Genomic DNA, 14,319 nt, shown 5'->3' on the forward strand with positions numbered 1-14,319 from the left:
TTTTATTTTTTTCACGGGAACACAAAGTTAAGGCGTTCAAACAAAGTTGACCACTCCACCCAAGTGGACAATTCAAGTCAAACATAACATGCCTTGTTTGAATTTATTCAAAATTTAATTAATTAAAAATATATTCGTTATAAAATTCAAATCATTGGCAGAACCAGACTCAAATCCACGAATCAAACCTAGCAGACACGTGCATCCAGCCCAAGCTCATAGGAAGCTTCTGGGTCACAATCTCAACTTTGAGCATAAGCTCTCATAGCTTTGCTTTGGGCTTTCCCAAAAAGCCTCGTATCAATGGAGAGAGTATTCCTTGATTATAAACCCATGATCATTCCTTAAATTAGCGGATGTGGGACTTTCATCATCCAACACACATAAGCGTACGAAGCATAAGACACTAGCCCTGCCCAAGTCATGCGCGACCAGAGAACCTTCCAGCCCCACAAGTAGCCCAGTAACCTCGGCGTTTAGTCCAGTGTCCAGCACAGCCCCAACTTCTCCATTGCGTCTGTACGACCCCTCCAAGCCACTTCCAGACGCAACCAACTCGTGGCCACTCCAACTAACTTCCCTCTGCTCTATTGGATGAAAGTCCCAAGTCGACTAATTTAGGGAATGATCCTGAATTTATAATCAAAGAATACTATATCCATTGACATTAGACTTTTTGGGGAAGCCCAAAGCAAAGCCACCAGAGCTTATGCTCAAAGTGGACAATATCAGTGGACAATATCATACTTCCCTCTGCTCAAGTAAGCCAAATTTTGCTCGATTTATCTGTTTTGGATCATTCTAGTGCATTTTAAACCTAATTAAGGTCGGTTTCTCATTATTTGGGGTTGAATTTAGGATAAATGGAATCTGTTAGAGATGAACTTATGAACGATTAGCTAAGGGACACTTTGAAATATAGAGTCAAGCTTCAATGTAAGTGAACTTACTGTGGAATACATACGAGTTAAATTGGATGAAATTTACTAATGCATGAATAACATGTATCATATGACTTTTATTTACGTGCTGTTGTTATGATTATGTGTGATTTTTTTGATACAAGTGCTTTCATAGTACACCCGTGCATGATTGTTATGACTATGTTTATAATTTATGAGCACCACGATGTAAAATGTATGTAAAGTATGATTGAAATACCATGCATATGTATCTTTGATACGGAATTCAAAACATGTCACGTATGACAGCATTATGTGCATTATCTCACTAAACTATGATTTTAGATACGAGACTTCATCTGTCCTTTTGTGCTCAAATGATCGTATTATACTTTATTTTATGTTCTATTTCTTTCTACTGATTTCAATTGGATAAGAGCGTTCAAGCGTATACGAATTCTCCTAATAGGTCTAAATGCATGTGTGCTGATGGTACGTAGAGGAGTATTATGAATCCAAACTGACCCATAAATGAAATTATTGTCCAATGCCAAGATATGAATTTTCGTCCCATTCGCCGTGAAAACATATTTGCATGTATATACATTTTTTGGTTAGTTATCGAGGATTTTTAAATATTCATCGTTTTGTTAATGATCTTTAGGTAAAAGTAAGGGGCATGTGCACGGTTGACAGCTTTTACTGTGAACGCTAAAGTTCTTTAGGAAAGATTTCACATCCATTCATATTTTTTTTATTTTTTGCTTCCGTTTTAAATTTCGTCAATTGAAACATATTTCTAATGCGGGGTTTTTTTTTATTATTAAATATTGACGTTCATTAAATTTCGAAAAAGTATTTCTATTTGAATCAGTTTCGTAGTAACAATCTTATAATATTTCAGCTATGCTCACAAAAGGTAAGAACACTTTGACCAACCCACTTCTTGGCATCGTCATAAATTTATGATACGAGGAGCCTAGACCAACGCCTGTCCTCTTAAGTTTAGAAATCTGAATCAACAACATTTGTCCCGTGAATCAACACTCTCATAAAAAAATCTGAATCAACGTCATCTATACTCCTACCCGAGAATAAATTGTTTTCTTGTCCATTAAATTTAAATATAAAAAAAAAATTAATCCAAAATAAAAACAAAATGAACAAGCCAAAAATATACAACTTTTAGAAGTTTGGTAGGCATGAATTAGCGAGCCCTGGGTGTGGGGTTCGAACCCTAGAACGGGCCCCACAACAGGCATTTGTTGTATTATTAAAAAGTGACAGAGAGAGCTAAAAAATTTGTCCTGTTTTTTTGTAGTAATGACACAAACACAACACAAACTGTCCTATAAACTACACTGTCCCTTATTTTTTTGGGATTCTATTCTTCGAAAAACGAGGTGGGCCCACTTGTGTTGTCGTTGTCGTGATCATCGTCGGTAGCCGAGGGTGGTTGGTTTACGAGAATAGGGTGAAGACAAGCAAGGTAGCGACGATGACGAGAGAGGGAGGGAAAACGTATGAGACTAAAGATGATACAAAGCGTGAAGTTTATTTTGTTTACTTTTTTATGATGCTATGATTTTTAGACAATTGATAATACTAAATCGAGGCTGATAGGAACGTATTTAAAAAAAAATGAAAGTTTATAAATATTTTTAAAATATAACTGATTGGAGAGAAATAATATTTGTATTATACCAACTCTAAATAAATAAAAAAAATTATTGTTTGCTTTTTAATAAATGAAAAGTTAGTGAGGATTAATTTATTACAATTAAATAATTAATCATGTTAATTCAATGCATTATTGTAAAAAAAGTTTTATATAATGCAGTTGATTATGTTAGAAACCACAACTCTCCACAATGATAAGATATTGTCCACTTTGAGTATATGCTCTCATGGCTTTGCTTTGGAGATATTGTCTAAGTAAGCCTCCCGTTAATCAAGGCTAGACTCCTTGGGAGTCTTAGTCATTTTTTACTGCCTTCGAGAAGGCTAGACTTCTTTTTCTTTTGGAATCCTTTGTTCGACATTCGAGAATTTACCAATCTATTGGAAGGCTTGACTCCTTTTTCTTTTGGAATCCAGTTTAGGGAGACTTGACTCATTTTTCTTTTGGAGTCTTTTGTTCGACATTCGAAGATTTACCAATCTATTGGTATGACTAAGTTTAGGACATGACTCTGATACTATCTATTGACACGACTAAGTTTAGGGCATCGCTCTGATATCATGTTAGGAATCACGACTCTCCACAATGGTATGATATTGTCCACCTCGATTGTAAGCCTTCATCGCTTTGCTTTGGGCTTAGAGTATTCTTTGTTTATAAAACCATGATCAGCAATGGATGTCAGACTTGTATCATCCAACCGATTATAAAAAAAAGTAATAATTAATTAGTTTTAAAAAATAATTAAAAAAAAAAAAACATGGTTTTTGCAGGATATATCAAATATTCCGATGGCCACAGAAGTGTGCCCCATTTGGGCTCCACACTTCCACTTCCCCAAATCTGTACTTCCTGCTCTGTAACTCTCTTTCCTGATTAGATTGTTTCGTTTCGAACCCTTTATTCCTTCCCTCTGCCGCCATCTCCTTCCCTGACGCAGGCCCCATTTTCTCATAACCCTTTTCCCCTTTTCCTCCTCCATCAACGCCCATGATTTCTTTCGCTTCCTTTCGCTTTTGAATCAAGCAACTCATGTGGGTTCCTCTGGATTTCGCTTTTTTTTTTTCTTCTTGCATTTCATGTGAATCCCATTTCCCTTTCCTTTCCACCCTTCGTCTCTCTGTTGTGTTTTCCTCTGTTCTTTCGTTGTTCTTCATTTTCTCGTCTGTGATTCTCGTTTTTAGATTTTGGGTTTTGGGTTCTTGAATGGTAGCATCTATTTTGCATTCGTTTCTCTGTTTGATTTGATTTTTGAGCTCTCAATCTGTTGAACCACTCGGATTTCTTCATCCCCTTTGAATCGTTTAATCGTTTTAGCATCTCGATTGATCCTCGTTTCTTACTTTTGTCAAAGCGTTTTGATGATTTGTTCTTGTAGGTGTCTTCTAGGTGCTTGGTTTTAGATTAAGGATTCTTCTGATTCAAGATTTTGCCCTGTTTGATTACTCTTTTTTGGGTTTTTTTGATCACATATTTCATGATTCGAAATGGGTTTCTCTCGATTTCTTGAATTGATTTGAGGGTTGTTATGATTTCTCCAGCATTGATTTGATTGTGCTGGAATAGCCAAAGGATATGGTCTCTGTTTGATTTCTTGCAGGGTACTTATGAATTGAAATTCTAAATGGATGTTCAATCGAATGGTAAACGCTCTGTACTTTGCCTTCGTTATCTAAATTCCAGGATCTGTAAATGCATTGCTATACTACTTGTTCTTCTGATTGTTAGAGCTATTGTCTTTCCGTTCTCGAGTTTCGATCGGATCGAAGAGAATGGCTTAGTAGTCATCCGAAATCGATCTCCATTTCGCTTAGATAAGTTTTTGGAGGTTCCTCAGATTGTTTGGGGTTTAAACAATCAAAAGATAGCATTTGCAAGAGCTTGTTTGACTGCAAGAATGTTGAACCGCACTCTTTTGATGCCTAGTCTTAGTGCCTCCCTGTTTTATAAAGAAGTTGAGCGTTTGGAGCCGATTTCCTTCGATAAGATCTTTCGATATGAAGAGTTTAATTCTCGTTGTAACGGATTTGTTCGATTGGGACGCTATATGGATGTAAGTAATCGAACAAAAGCGATCGAGATACCGAAAGGAAGCGGAAGGAAGTGGACAGTCGAGAGGGATTTCGAGCAATTGAAGGAGTATAGCAAGGAGCCATTTGATCAGGCAGAGGTGGTTAGAATAGAGGGTAAGAATCCATTTTTGTGGCATGATCACTGGCCCGTAAAGGACTACGCCAAGGTTTTCGAGTGCTTGGTTTTGGTCGACGAGATCGAGAAAGAAGCTGATAAAGTGATCTCCAGGATTAGAGAAGTAGGATCCAAAGTAAGAAGCAAACTCGACTCGAGTGCTACCGGTGCTAAAGCTCGGATGTTGTTGCAACCGGTACCATATGTTGCAGTCCACATGAGAATCGAGATCGACTGGATGATTCACTGTAAGAAGTTAGAGAAGAGATCTAAGATGAACCAAATTTGTAGTAGCAAGGAGGAGATAGTGAATAGAGTAGGCAACATTATCGGAATGAAAACGCCAACGGTGGTTTATCTCGCGGTTGCAGATAGTTTACTTAACGATTCTTCGATTTCAAAAGGTTGGAAAGACGGGTTTGTACCTATAGAAAAGAGGAAATTGGGGATTGATGAAATCTACAAGAAGTATCCATACCTCGTTCAGTCAGCAATCGACTACGAAGTTTGCTTGAGAGCTGATGTGTTCGTAGGAAACAGTTTCTCTACGTTTTCGAGTCTCGTGGTGCTTGAAAGAACGCAAAAGCTTACGAAAACGGGGGTTTCGAATCTATGTGGTACTAATGTAAGATGGCGTTCGTATGCGTATAACATATTAGGAGATTCAAATGGGGCTCGGAGATGGATAGCTGATATGTCTGATTTGAGCCTCGAGAAAATTAGCTATGGCTCGAACGATACCTCTTGTCGATGATCGGTTATTTGATGGCTCGAGATTGAAGTTGTTGACTTTGTTTCGAGTTCTTGTACCATTTGTACATGAAAAGGAAAAACAGAGGATGGTTAAAGAGGGAGAATTAGGGGAATTTGATTGTTTTATTAGAAATAATAGATTGATTTATTGTTTTTATGAGTCGTTAATTTATTTGAATTGATTTTGTACAAATAAATATTCATTGATTTATAGATGTGATTGCAATAGAGATGTTTATTTAATTTGTGGGATTGGAGCTCGCACGGGTCCGTTTTGAATATTTAATTTGTGGGATTGGAGCTCGCACGGGTCCGTTTTGAATATTTAATTTGTGGGATTGGAGCTCGCACGGGTCCATTTTGAATATTTAATTTGTGGGATTGGAGCTCGCACGGGCCCGTTTTGAATAGGGTGGGAATTCTCCGTTTTAGACGGAAAATGAGGGATTAAATTCCACATAAATGTAGCTTTTAGTACTAAATAGACTAAAATACAAATTATTTATTTATTAATCTGAAAAAAAAATTAATCATTATTTTTTGTGCTATTTTTTTTAGATTTAAAAATTATGTAAATTAATTTTATATTTTATTTATTAGGGTAAAATTTGTTTTTATAAATTAGTTTATACTTTATTTATTATTTTAGGTGAAACAAAATAATTATTTACATAAAAGGTGATTTAATTAACATTAATTATTATGAAAAGTATACACTATTTTTTTAAGATGATTATTTTTTTTTATAAATAGAGAAAAGGGGATTAAAAAACAAAAAAACAAAATATTTGAAAATCGTTAAAAAATTAAGTACCACGAAACTAAACTGTTACAAGCCAAAATTTAAAGACTAAATCGATAATCCCATAAACGTTCGAAGGCAAAAAGAAGAAGAACCATCGAGATCTCGTCCGTTCTTAATTTCAAGAGGACGGGTTTAACTTTTCCACCTTGGACATAACTCAACTGATTGAAAAATATACTCTCGACCGACCGACCAACCAAGAAGTTTCGAGTCCAAAACTCGAACAAAAGCAAAAACGAGAAGAACAATGAGACAAACTCAGAATGAGCACATAATTTTCATTTTGATTAAATTCTTCACTATTTCTTCTTGTCTTCTCCTTTTCCTTTTTCTTTTGTTTGAAACAGGAAAGAATCAAACAGACAAAGCTCACATTCTTGCATAACATTCCTTCATTCTATTCTAATCTAATGCAATGAGGACCTCTGAGGGTCACTTCATAATTTCCAGTATATGATTCAATATGATTCAACAGACAAACAGAGCAGCATCGTAACTAACGATCGAAACGCCAAGCTGTGCGGCGGAGTGTAAATGAGGTATCGAGGGAGGCAAACTAGAGTGAGAGACTCTTTTACCTCCCCCTTTTATTTTTCGTCTAAGAATCGATATCATTGTACATAATCTTCATAGTAGTTATCACTTATCACGGAAACGAACCTCTCAAGCCATGGAAGTTGGTGTAGGTCCTTCATCGTGTCGACGTAAGAGTCTGTACATCGTGGTGGCGATTGATACGGTTGGTGGTCGCTCAGACTGAATCCCCCAGCCAGGAATCGTTGGATTAGTGCTAACTGTGATCTCTCTTGCTCTGAGTATGCGTCCGTTATCATCGGGAGGGAATTAAAAGTTTCCCATGCCCACTGCTCGGATTCTTGGATGGAGTGGGTAACCAAGTCCTCGGAGTTATCGTCATCGTCATCGTTGTCGTCGTCGTCCCAAAAGGCGCATTGGCAGGTCTGTTGCTCATCTTGGTACTCAGCACCACAAGAATAGCAGAATTCATGCCCGCACCTGCAACATATCAGTATAAGCATTGAATTCATATACCTAAAGAAAACCCTGCACCTAGTTTAGTAAAAACTAAGCATTGCAATTCGCAGATTACGTTTACGACGTGCAAATATCAAGCCACGTGAGCCTGGCCATAGATTATAGACCATACCGTGCATATATCAAATCACGTTTACGACGTGCAGATATCAAACAACATGTGCCTGGCCATAGATGTATAGACTATGCATGCAAATATCAGATCACATTTACGACGTGCAAATATCAAACCACATGTGCCTGGCCATAGATGCATAGACCATACATTCCGTTTATGACGTGCAAACATCAAACCACATGCCAGACCATAGATGTATAGACCACACGTACAAATATCAGATCACGTATACGACGTGCAAATAACTATTTAAAGTGCCTCTAACTTTCTAATCAAAGCCAATCCTTCAAAAAAAAATCTAACATCCCACTTAACTTGTGACATATATTCACGATGATTCCGGTGTTTCGACGATTATCTCATAAACCGACACGTTAACATAAATAACGAGAGATTTGCAGGAAGTAGCATTACCAGCATGTCATATGGTAGCAGCCTTGAGCCAATTCAATCATCCTACGACACTGCTGACAACGTCGCCACCTTTTGTTTCGTGCAAGACGATGTAAGGTAATATCAGCAATGTCTCTTTCCTCTAATGGGATGTCCTGAAACTCTTCACAGCTCATTGATGAATGCCAAGGAACACAACATTCAACACAAATAAACCTCTGACAAACTGGACATTCAATACAAGTGTTGTCCGATTGACTTGACGAACTTGCCCGAGCTGACAAACATTCGCTCGGGTCTAACAGAACAGAGCAATTCGGATAAGGGCAGTAAATTTTATCCGAGTGAATATTCGCTTCGGCTAAGGTATTCTCCAACAATTCATATAAAGTCAAGGGAAGAAAAGATTTAAACTCATTGCTTGTGATGTAATATTTGCATCTCAGCTGAGGGCATCTGATAGGAACTTGAGATGTCTCTAATTTTCCATCAACATAACTCTTCATACAATGAGAGCAGAACTTATGACAACACTTCAACGCAACCATCATAGCGGTCGGTTTGTTCTCACAACAAATCGAACAATTCTCAACTGATGTATCTCCCTTTTGTGGACAAGAAAGAACCCCAATAGCCACTTTCGCGAGATGAAATGGCTGCTCGAGGTCCGAATGCGACGAAAGGTTCAGAGAAAACGCTTCGAAAGTGCTAGTATGCTCTAGAATCCTTTCTTTCAGCGCTACAAGAAGCGGAATTTCAGGCTCCTCTTCATTTGTTATCTGTCAAACATTCACATATCTTCAGAAAACGCACATAAATTTAAGAGTTTATGCAATCTTTCAAGCAAAGTTACGCAGGTAGGGGAAGTAATAACCTGATTATATAACGTATTGGAGTCGGTAAAAGCTCGAATAGAGCGGACGCCATTCTGTATGGCCTCAACCAATCCATCCATCAAAGCTAAATAATCAGCAACTAGCTCATCAACATAGAAATCAAGCTTTTTCTGGACCTGAATAAAAGGGACTTTCCCTGATCTTTCCATGAACACTCCAATACCAGAAAGACCAGAAGACGGATCACCGACCTCGGCTATCGAAACGCCTTTAAAGAACATTTTCACCGAAAACTCATCAAGATCCTCCTCCTCCTCAGACCCTTCTTCCACCACATCCTCATGATCTTCACAACAACTTCGAAAATCTTCAACATCATCTTCCTCAGCTGGACCAAACATCTCACGATTCTCCATTTTGTTAAAAAATTTCAAACGATCCACAAATCCCAGATGGCAGTAAACAATCGAAGATCCACCAGCAAATGAATTTAAGAACGTTCTTCGCAGTTCTTAATTACTCATCCGCTGTTTAAGAACTCCAAATACACAATCGGGAGCAAGATTTCCCTAATTTGCAAACTGAAGCAACATTCGCTCCTAAAATCACAGAAAACAATATAAATCACTCTGAAATTTCTATCAAATCTATATTCTAGATAAAAAAGCGACAGAATACCCCAACGTAGAATCATTTCATTTCCACATTAGAGGACACAAAATTCCAAAAATCGAATACGAAAAAGAGGAACATGTCCGAATCGGAGAAAACGCAAACAAAACAAGCAGTTCCTGTATTTTCTATGCAAATCAAGATCGACCCATTAATCAACTACCTAATCCACGAAACCCCATTTAAAAAAACCAAACAAAAGTTCACACAAGCTCCGGGATTGGGGGTCGGAGAAAGAAGAAACGGAAGAAAAAAGAAATCAAAGAAATGAATGAATGTTCCATACCATAAGAACTTCAGCGCATGTGAAGGGAATTCTGGGGCCTGGAAGATTTGTCTGTGGAAGAAATGATATTAAAAACAAAAAAAAAAACCCTAATCTGACAAACTGCAAGAATAAGCACCAAAGCAGCGCCCCAAATTCTCTCTCTAGAAAAGAGGCGGATCCATTAATTGGGTTATTCAGAGAGAGAAGGATGGATGGGAAGAAAGAGAGAAAAGGGAAGAATCTTGAGTTACTATTTGCTAATTTGATGCCTTAAGATTAAAGAAAAAATGGGTTTCTTTTGCTGTTTATGGCATTTTCCTTCTCTTGCTCATTGTCCTCGTTGGGCTCGTTCTATAATTTTGCTATGGATAAGGGCTCGTTCTTTAATTTACAATATTTTTGGGATTTTAAAATTTTATAAAAAAAAAGGGAAATAATTACAATTTGGTCACAATTTGGTCGCAATTTGGTCAAGAGGGCCTTTTACCAAAATAAATAATTGAATTAAAAAAGAGGGAAGATTCTTGTTTTGTTGTTATTTTTTAAATTTGTTAAAATAATTTAAATTATATAATTTTTTTTAAAGTATTTTCAAAATATTTTATTTGGTCCTTGGGAATCTAAAAACCAACCACTATAATCCATTATGGAAATTAATCTATTTTAATGATTCCTAAGTTTTTAAGTTATGTTTTTAATTCATAGATTTTGAAATTTACTATATAGTATTTGTTATTATTCTATCCCTAATTATTTGTCTTATGATTCAAAGTTAAATGTGAATATAATTTAGTTGTAATTATCTTGTTGGTTGGAAGCTCGGTATGTTTTAATAAATTGACCAATTCTCAGCTAAGTTGAGTTAATTTTTTTTATTATTTGAATTTTTGGGTTGACACTTTTTTTATTGGGTCAACTCTAGAGCTCGAAATATGATTACAACCCAACTCAACTCAATCTAACTTTATCTTACCTTAAAAAAGATTAAGAATATTTAACGTTTGTAACTAATGTTAATGATAATAAGTTTATGAGATTTGAGTTTTAAATAATTAAAAAAAAAAGAATCCGGCGAGTTGGGTTATGAGCTCTATTCACTCGAAATTTTAAGTTGATCTAAAAGATTTTTCCCCTAATTTTGTTCCTTCAATTTTAATAGCGGTTTGATTTTAATCTCTATATTTTAATTTTTTCATTAAGGTTTTTTCCTTCTATGGATTTTTTTTTTTTAATTAAGGCTTTTCAGAGGTATTTTCCATAACATTTCCTGATTTTATTTTTTTCAAATTGGGAATGTGTATTTTAAATTCTTTTTGCACAAAAAATATTTCCAAATATTGAATATTTTTGTGTTAAAATTTTGGAAAATTTTGTTTCATGAAGGATAAATTTGTCTCGTTTAATTATAGGTTTTAAAAATCTGGAGGGAAATCTGAAAAGAAAAGTCCAAAGAGACAATATTTGTTAGCGGTGAGCTTGGGCCACTACAAATGGTATAAGAGCCAAACACTAGGTGGTATATCAGTGAGAACGTTAATCTCCGAAGGGGGTGGACACTAAGCGGTGTGCTAGCAAGGATGCTGGACCTTGAAGGGGGTGAGATTGTGAGATCTCACATCGATTGGAGAGATGAACGAGTGCCAGAGAGGACGTTGGGCCCTAAAGGAGGGGGTGGATTGTGAGATACCGCATCGATTGTGGAGGAGAATGAAAGATTCTTTATAAGGGTGTGGTAACCTCTCTTTAGCATACTCATTTTAAAAACCTTGAGGAGAAGCTTGAAAGGGAAAGTCGAAAAAGAACAATATCTACTCTCTGTGGGGTTGAGATGTTACAAATGGTATCAGAGTCAGGCACCAGACGGTGTGCTAGTGAGGATGCTAAGCCTTGAAGGATGGTGGACACCGGGCAGTGTGCTAGCAAGGACGCTGGACCCCAAAAGGGGTAGATTGTGAGATCCCACATCCATTGAAGAAATAAACGAGTGCCAGCAAGGACGCTAGACCCCGAAGGAGGGTGCATTGTGAGAATGATATCAATTTTAGAGGGGAACGTGTGCAAGCATTCTTTATAAGAGTCCAAACTGACAGATCACTTTCGACCCAGACAATGTCTCACCACTCTGCACGTGCCATGTGTCGTCTTTGTATAATTATGCAGGTAAGTCACGTATGTCGGGATTAGGATGCGAGTACTTCTTACTTTAAGAATATTTATTTTCAATTGTGGTGTGTTTTGTTTTAAACGGAAAAAAATCATACTACAAGAGCCCAAGCCCACTTATAGCAATCTTCTTTGGGCTTTCCATTTGGTGCTTTCCCTCAACGTTTTTAAAATGCGTTTGCTAAAAAGAGGTTTCCACACTCTTATAAAGAATCTTTCGTTATCCTCCCCAACCGATGTGGGATCTCACAATCTATCTTCCTTTTGGGCTCAGCGTCCTCGCTGGCACTCGTTTCTCTCTCCAACCAATGTGGGATCTCACAATTCACCCCATCTGGGGCCCAATGTCTCTGCTGACACACCGTCCAGTGTCCACCCCTTTAGGGCTCAGCGTTCTCGCAGGCACACCATCTGGTGTCTTGCTATGTTACCAATTGAAACGACTTATTTTTCTAACCTAAAGTCGCTATAGTATGCGTAACGTAACCATTTTATGTGGAAATACTCATATGAAACATAAACATAAAAGAGTGTCATCAACTTAAATGTTTAATAAAAGGTCTTTAAAACAAATCAACGGAAAATTAAAATAGATACAAGTAAAAATAAAACACAAATAACTATTATCACCTATAGTCTCCTAAATTAAATACAACTATCCATGTGCCATGGTCTTTAAAGTTGTGATGCCTTCATTAGTCATGTAGGCGAGCCTTGCCTTTACCTGAAAAATAAAAGTAGCACGTGGCTTGAGTATTTTAAGAAATACTCAGTAACTTACTACACTATTAGAATTAGATGCAAACACATACAATTATGAATGAGACCTATCATTTAAATCTATATTCTCTTAGGTGTCCTAAGTGGCTCATTGGATGTGTATTTACTATTCTACACACGACTCGTACTTGCGAGTATGGACCCACCAGTCGGTTCACACAACTCCTGGGGCCCTTTCCTGAGGACACCTGGTAAGAATAGTGACCGTCGTAGTATTATGATAAAAATAATAATCCTTTTCCTTTTCGTAATGTATGCGTCTGTACCCATCGTAAACAGGGAAATTTCTCGATGCATGAAACATACAATGATGCATCAACCCCTTCCATTTTTCCTTCCTATCATATCATTTTGCAACATAGCCTTTAAGACACGTATCAGGGTTGAATACTGTATCATTCATATCATACATCGTATTATGTCACATCATGCACATAACACGTTCTTCAACATATCAAATTATATCATGTACGTGTCATATCATAAAACATGTCACAACATGTATTCTATCGCCAAACGTATTACACCATAACATTTATCTATCATCAGCACATCGTATCATAACATGTGTCATAACATTAACATATCATACCATAGTTTATATCACAAACATATCATAGTCATATCGTTTCATAAACATCTAACAAGTGCATAACCATGGGGCACATGTCCTCATACAAACATAAACTTCTAATCATGCCGATAGTAATGCCACTTACTTGGTTGGCTTTAGCCGACATTCTCCCTAAAGTTAAGTACTTGAGTTCATCCTCCGAAGCTTATTCCAAGTGTTGCCGAGGTATCTCCTATACAACATTTACTCAATTTTCTTAATAACTCCAATTTCCTAATCTAATTTAACTTGAATCTCAGATTTCCTGTGAGTGTCGTTTTCTGACTTTTCCTTTTTTTTTTTTTTCCAATTCGTTACACTTACCTTATTTTACTTTGTTTTATTTGTTTTTGTCTAGTCTTTTTTCATCACAATTCGAGATTCGAAACCTCAAAAACTAGGGCGTGATAGCTCCACTCTCCCATTGACCCGTAAGAGACTTAATTTATGATTAGATCATACCGGTACTAATTAAAGCAAAAGATGTAATTATAAGGGTAAAACCGACTTTTGAACTAGCTATAATTACGAACAACTCGTGGCAAATCCAATTGCTTGTAATGATTATAGCAATAGACACAATTTGTCCTACTATACATAAGAGTGAAATTCTAAACTTTTAACGAAGTGACCTATAGTTATTGAATGAAAATTGATTAATTAAAGAGTTTAATTAATTAATCTTCAACCATTGGAGCTTATAATCAGTAGATCCATAACATTAAAAAGATCAATTTAGTTGAATTTTTTTTTGAACCGGTGAAATTAGTATAGATATATTAAATATAAACGAAAAAAAAAAAGTATATTTAATTTAGACCCTTCAAATTAATATTTAATATATTAAATATAAAAACAGTAAAATATATACATTATTAATTATATTAGATGTAGTTATAAATATAATATAAGAAGAAGAAACCGCAATTATTGGCAATTATTGAGAATTATAACACATAATGCATTTTATACCAAAGTTTTTTAAGGATTAAAAGAAAGTCAAACAAATTAAAATAGAAGATTTAATACTTAAAAAGAAATCAAAATGAGATTAAATATGAAAATTTGTTGAATAAAATCAAAAGGTGAGATTTT

The 14,319-nt window shown here is 36.2% G+C and overlaps 2 protein-coding genes across 2 annotated transcripts; one reads left to right on the top strand and one right to left on the bottom strand.

Annotated features, from left to right (window-relative positions):
* The first annotated feature begins 3,425 nt into the window (after positions 1-3,425).
* LOC111456905 (O-fucosyltransferase 23-like) lies at positions 3,426-5,695 on the top strand. Its single transcript, XM_023098967.1, has one exon. It carries the CDS (start codon positions 4,208-4,210, stop codon positions 5,522-5,524), a length of 1,317 nt encoding a protein of 438 aa, XP_022954735.1. The 5' UTR covers positions 3,426-4,207; the 3' UTR covers positions 5,525-5,695.
* Positions 5,696-6,679: 984 nt separating this feature from the next.
* LOC111456904 (probable E3 ubiquitin-protein ligase ARI11) lies at positions 6,680-9,973 on the bottom strand. The gene is made up of 5 exons (XM_023098966.1): positions 9,805-9,973; positions 9,687-9,737; positions 8,767-9,327; positions 7,914-8,671; positions 6,680-7,342 (listed from the first exon to the last, which is right to left on the bottom strand). Exons 3-5 carry the CDS (start codon positions 9,142-9,144, stop codon positions 6,940-6,942), a joined length of 1,539 nt encoding a protein of 512 aa, XP_022954734.1. The 5' UTR covers positions 9,145-9,327; positions 9,687-9,737; positions 9,805-9,973; the 3' UTR covers positions 6,680-6,939.
* Positions 9,974-14,319: the final 4,346 nt, after the last annotated feature.

The sequence above is a fragment of the Cucurbita moschata genome, unplaced genomic scaffold (assembly GCF_002738365.1).
Source record: "Cucurbita moschata cultivar Rifu unplaced genomic scaffold, Cmos_1.0 Cmo_Scf00019, whole genome shotgun sequence".
Classification (NCBI taxonomy): Eukaryota; Viridiplantae; Streptophyta; class Magnoliopsida; order Cucurbitales; family Cucurbitaceae; genus Cucurbita; species Cucurbita moschata.

Bases quoted from the DNA above. Each gene is read 5' to 3' on its own strand.
- LOC111456904 (XM_023098966.1), bottom strand. From the start codon at position 9,144: ATGGAGAATCGTGAGATGTTTGGTCCAGCTGAGGAAGATGATGTTGAA. The intron at 8,672-8,766 runs GTTATTACTTCC...AATGTTTGACAG, and splicing joins CCAATACGTTATATAATCAG to ATAACAAATGAAGAGGAGCC. The intron at 7,343-7,913 runs GTAATGCTACTT...GATATGTTGCAG, and splicing joins TGCTACCATATGACATGCTG to GTGCGGGCATGAATTCTGCT.
- LOC111456905 (XM_023098967.1), top strand. From the start codon at position 4,208: ATGGATGTTCAATCGAATGGTAAACGCTCTGTACTTTGCCTTCGTTAT.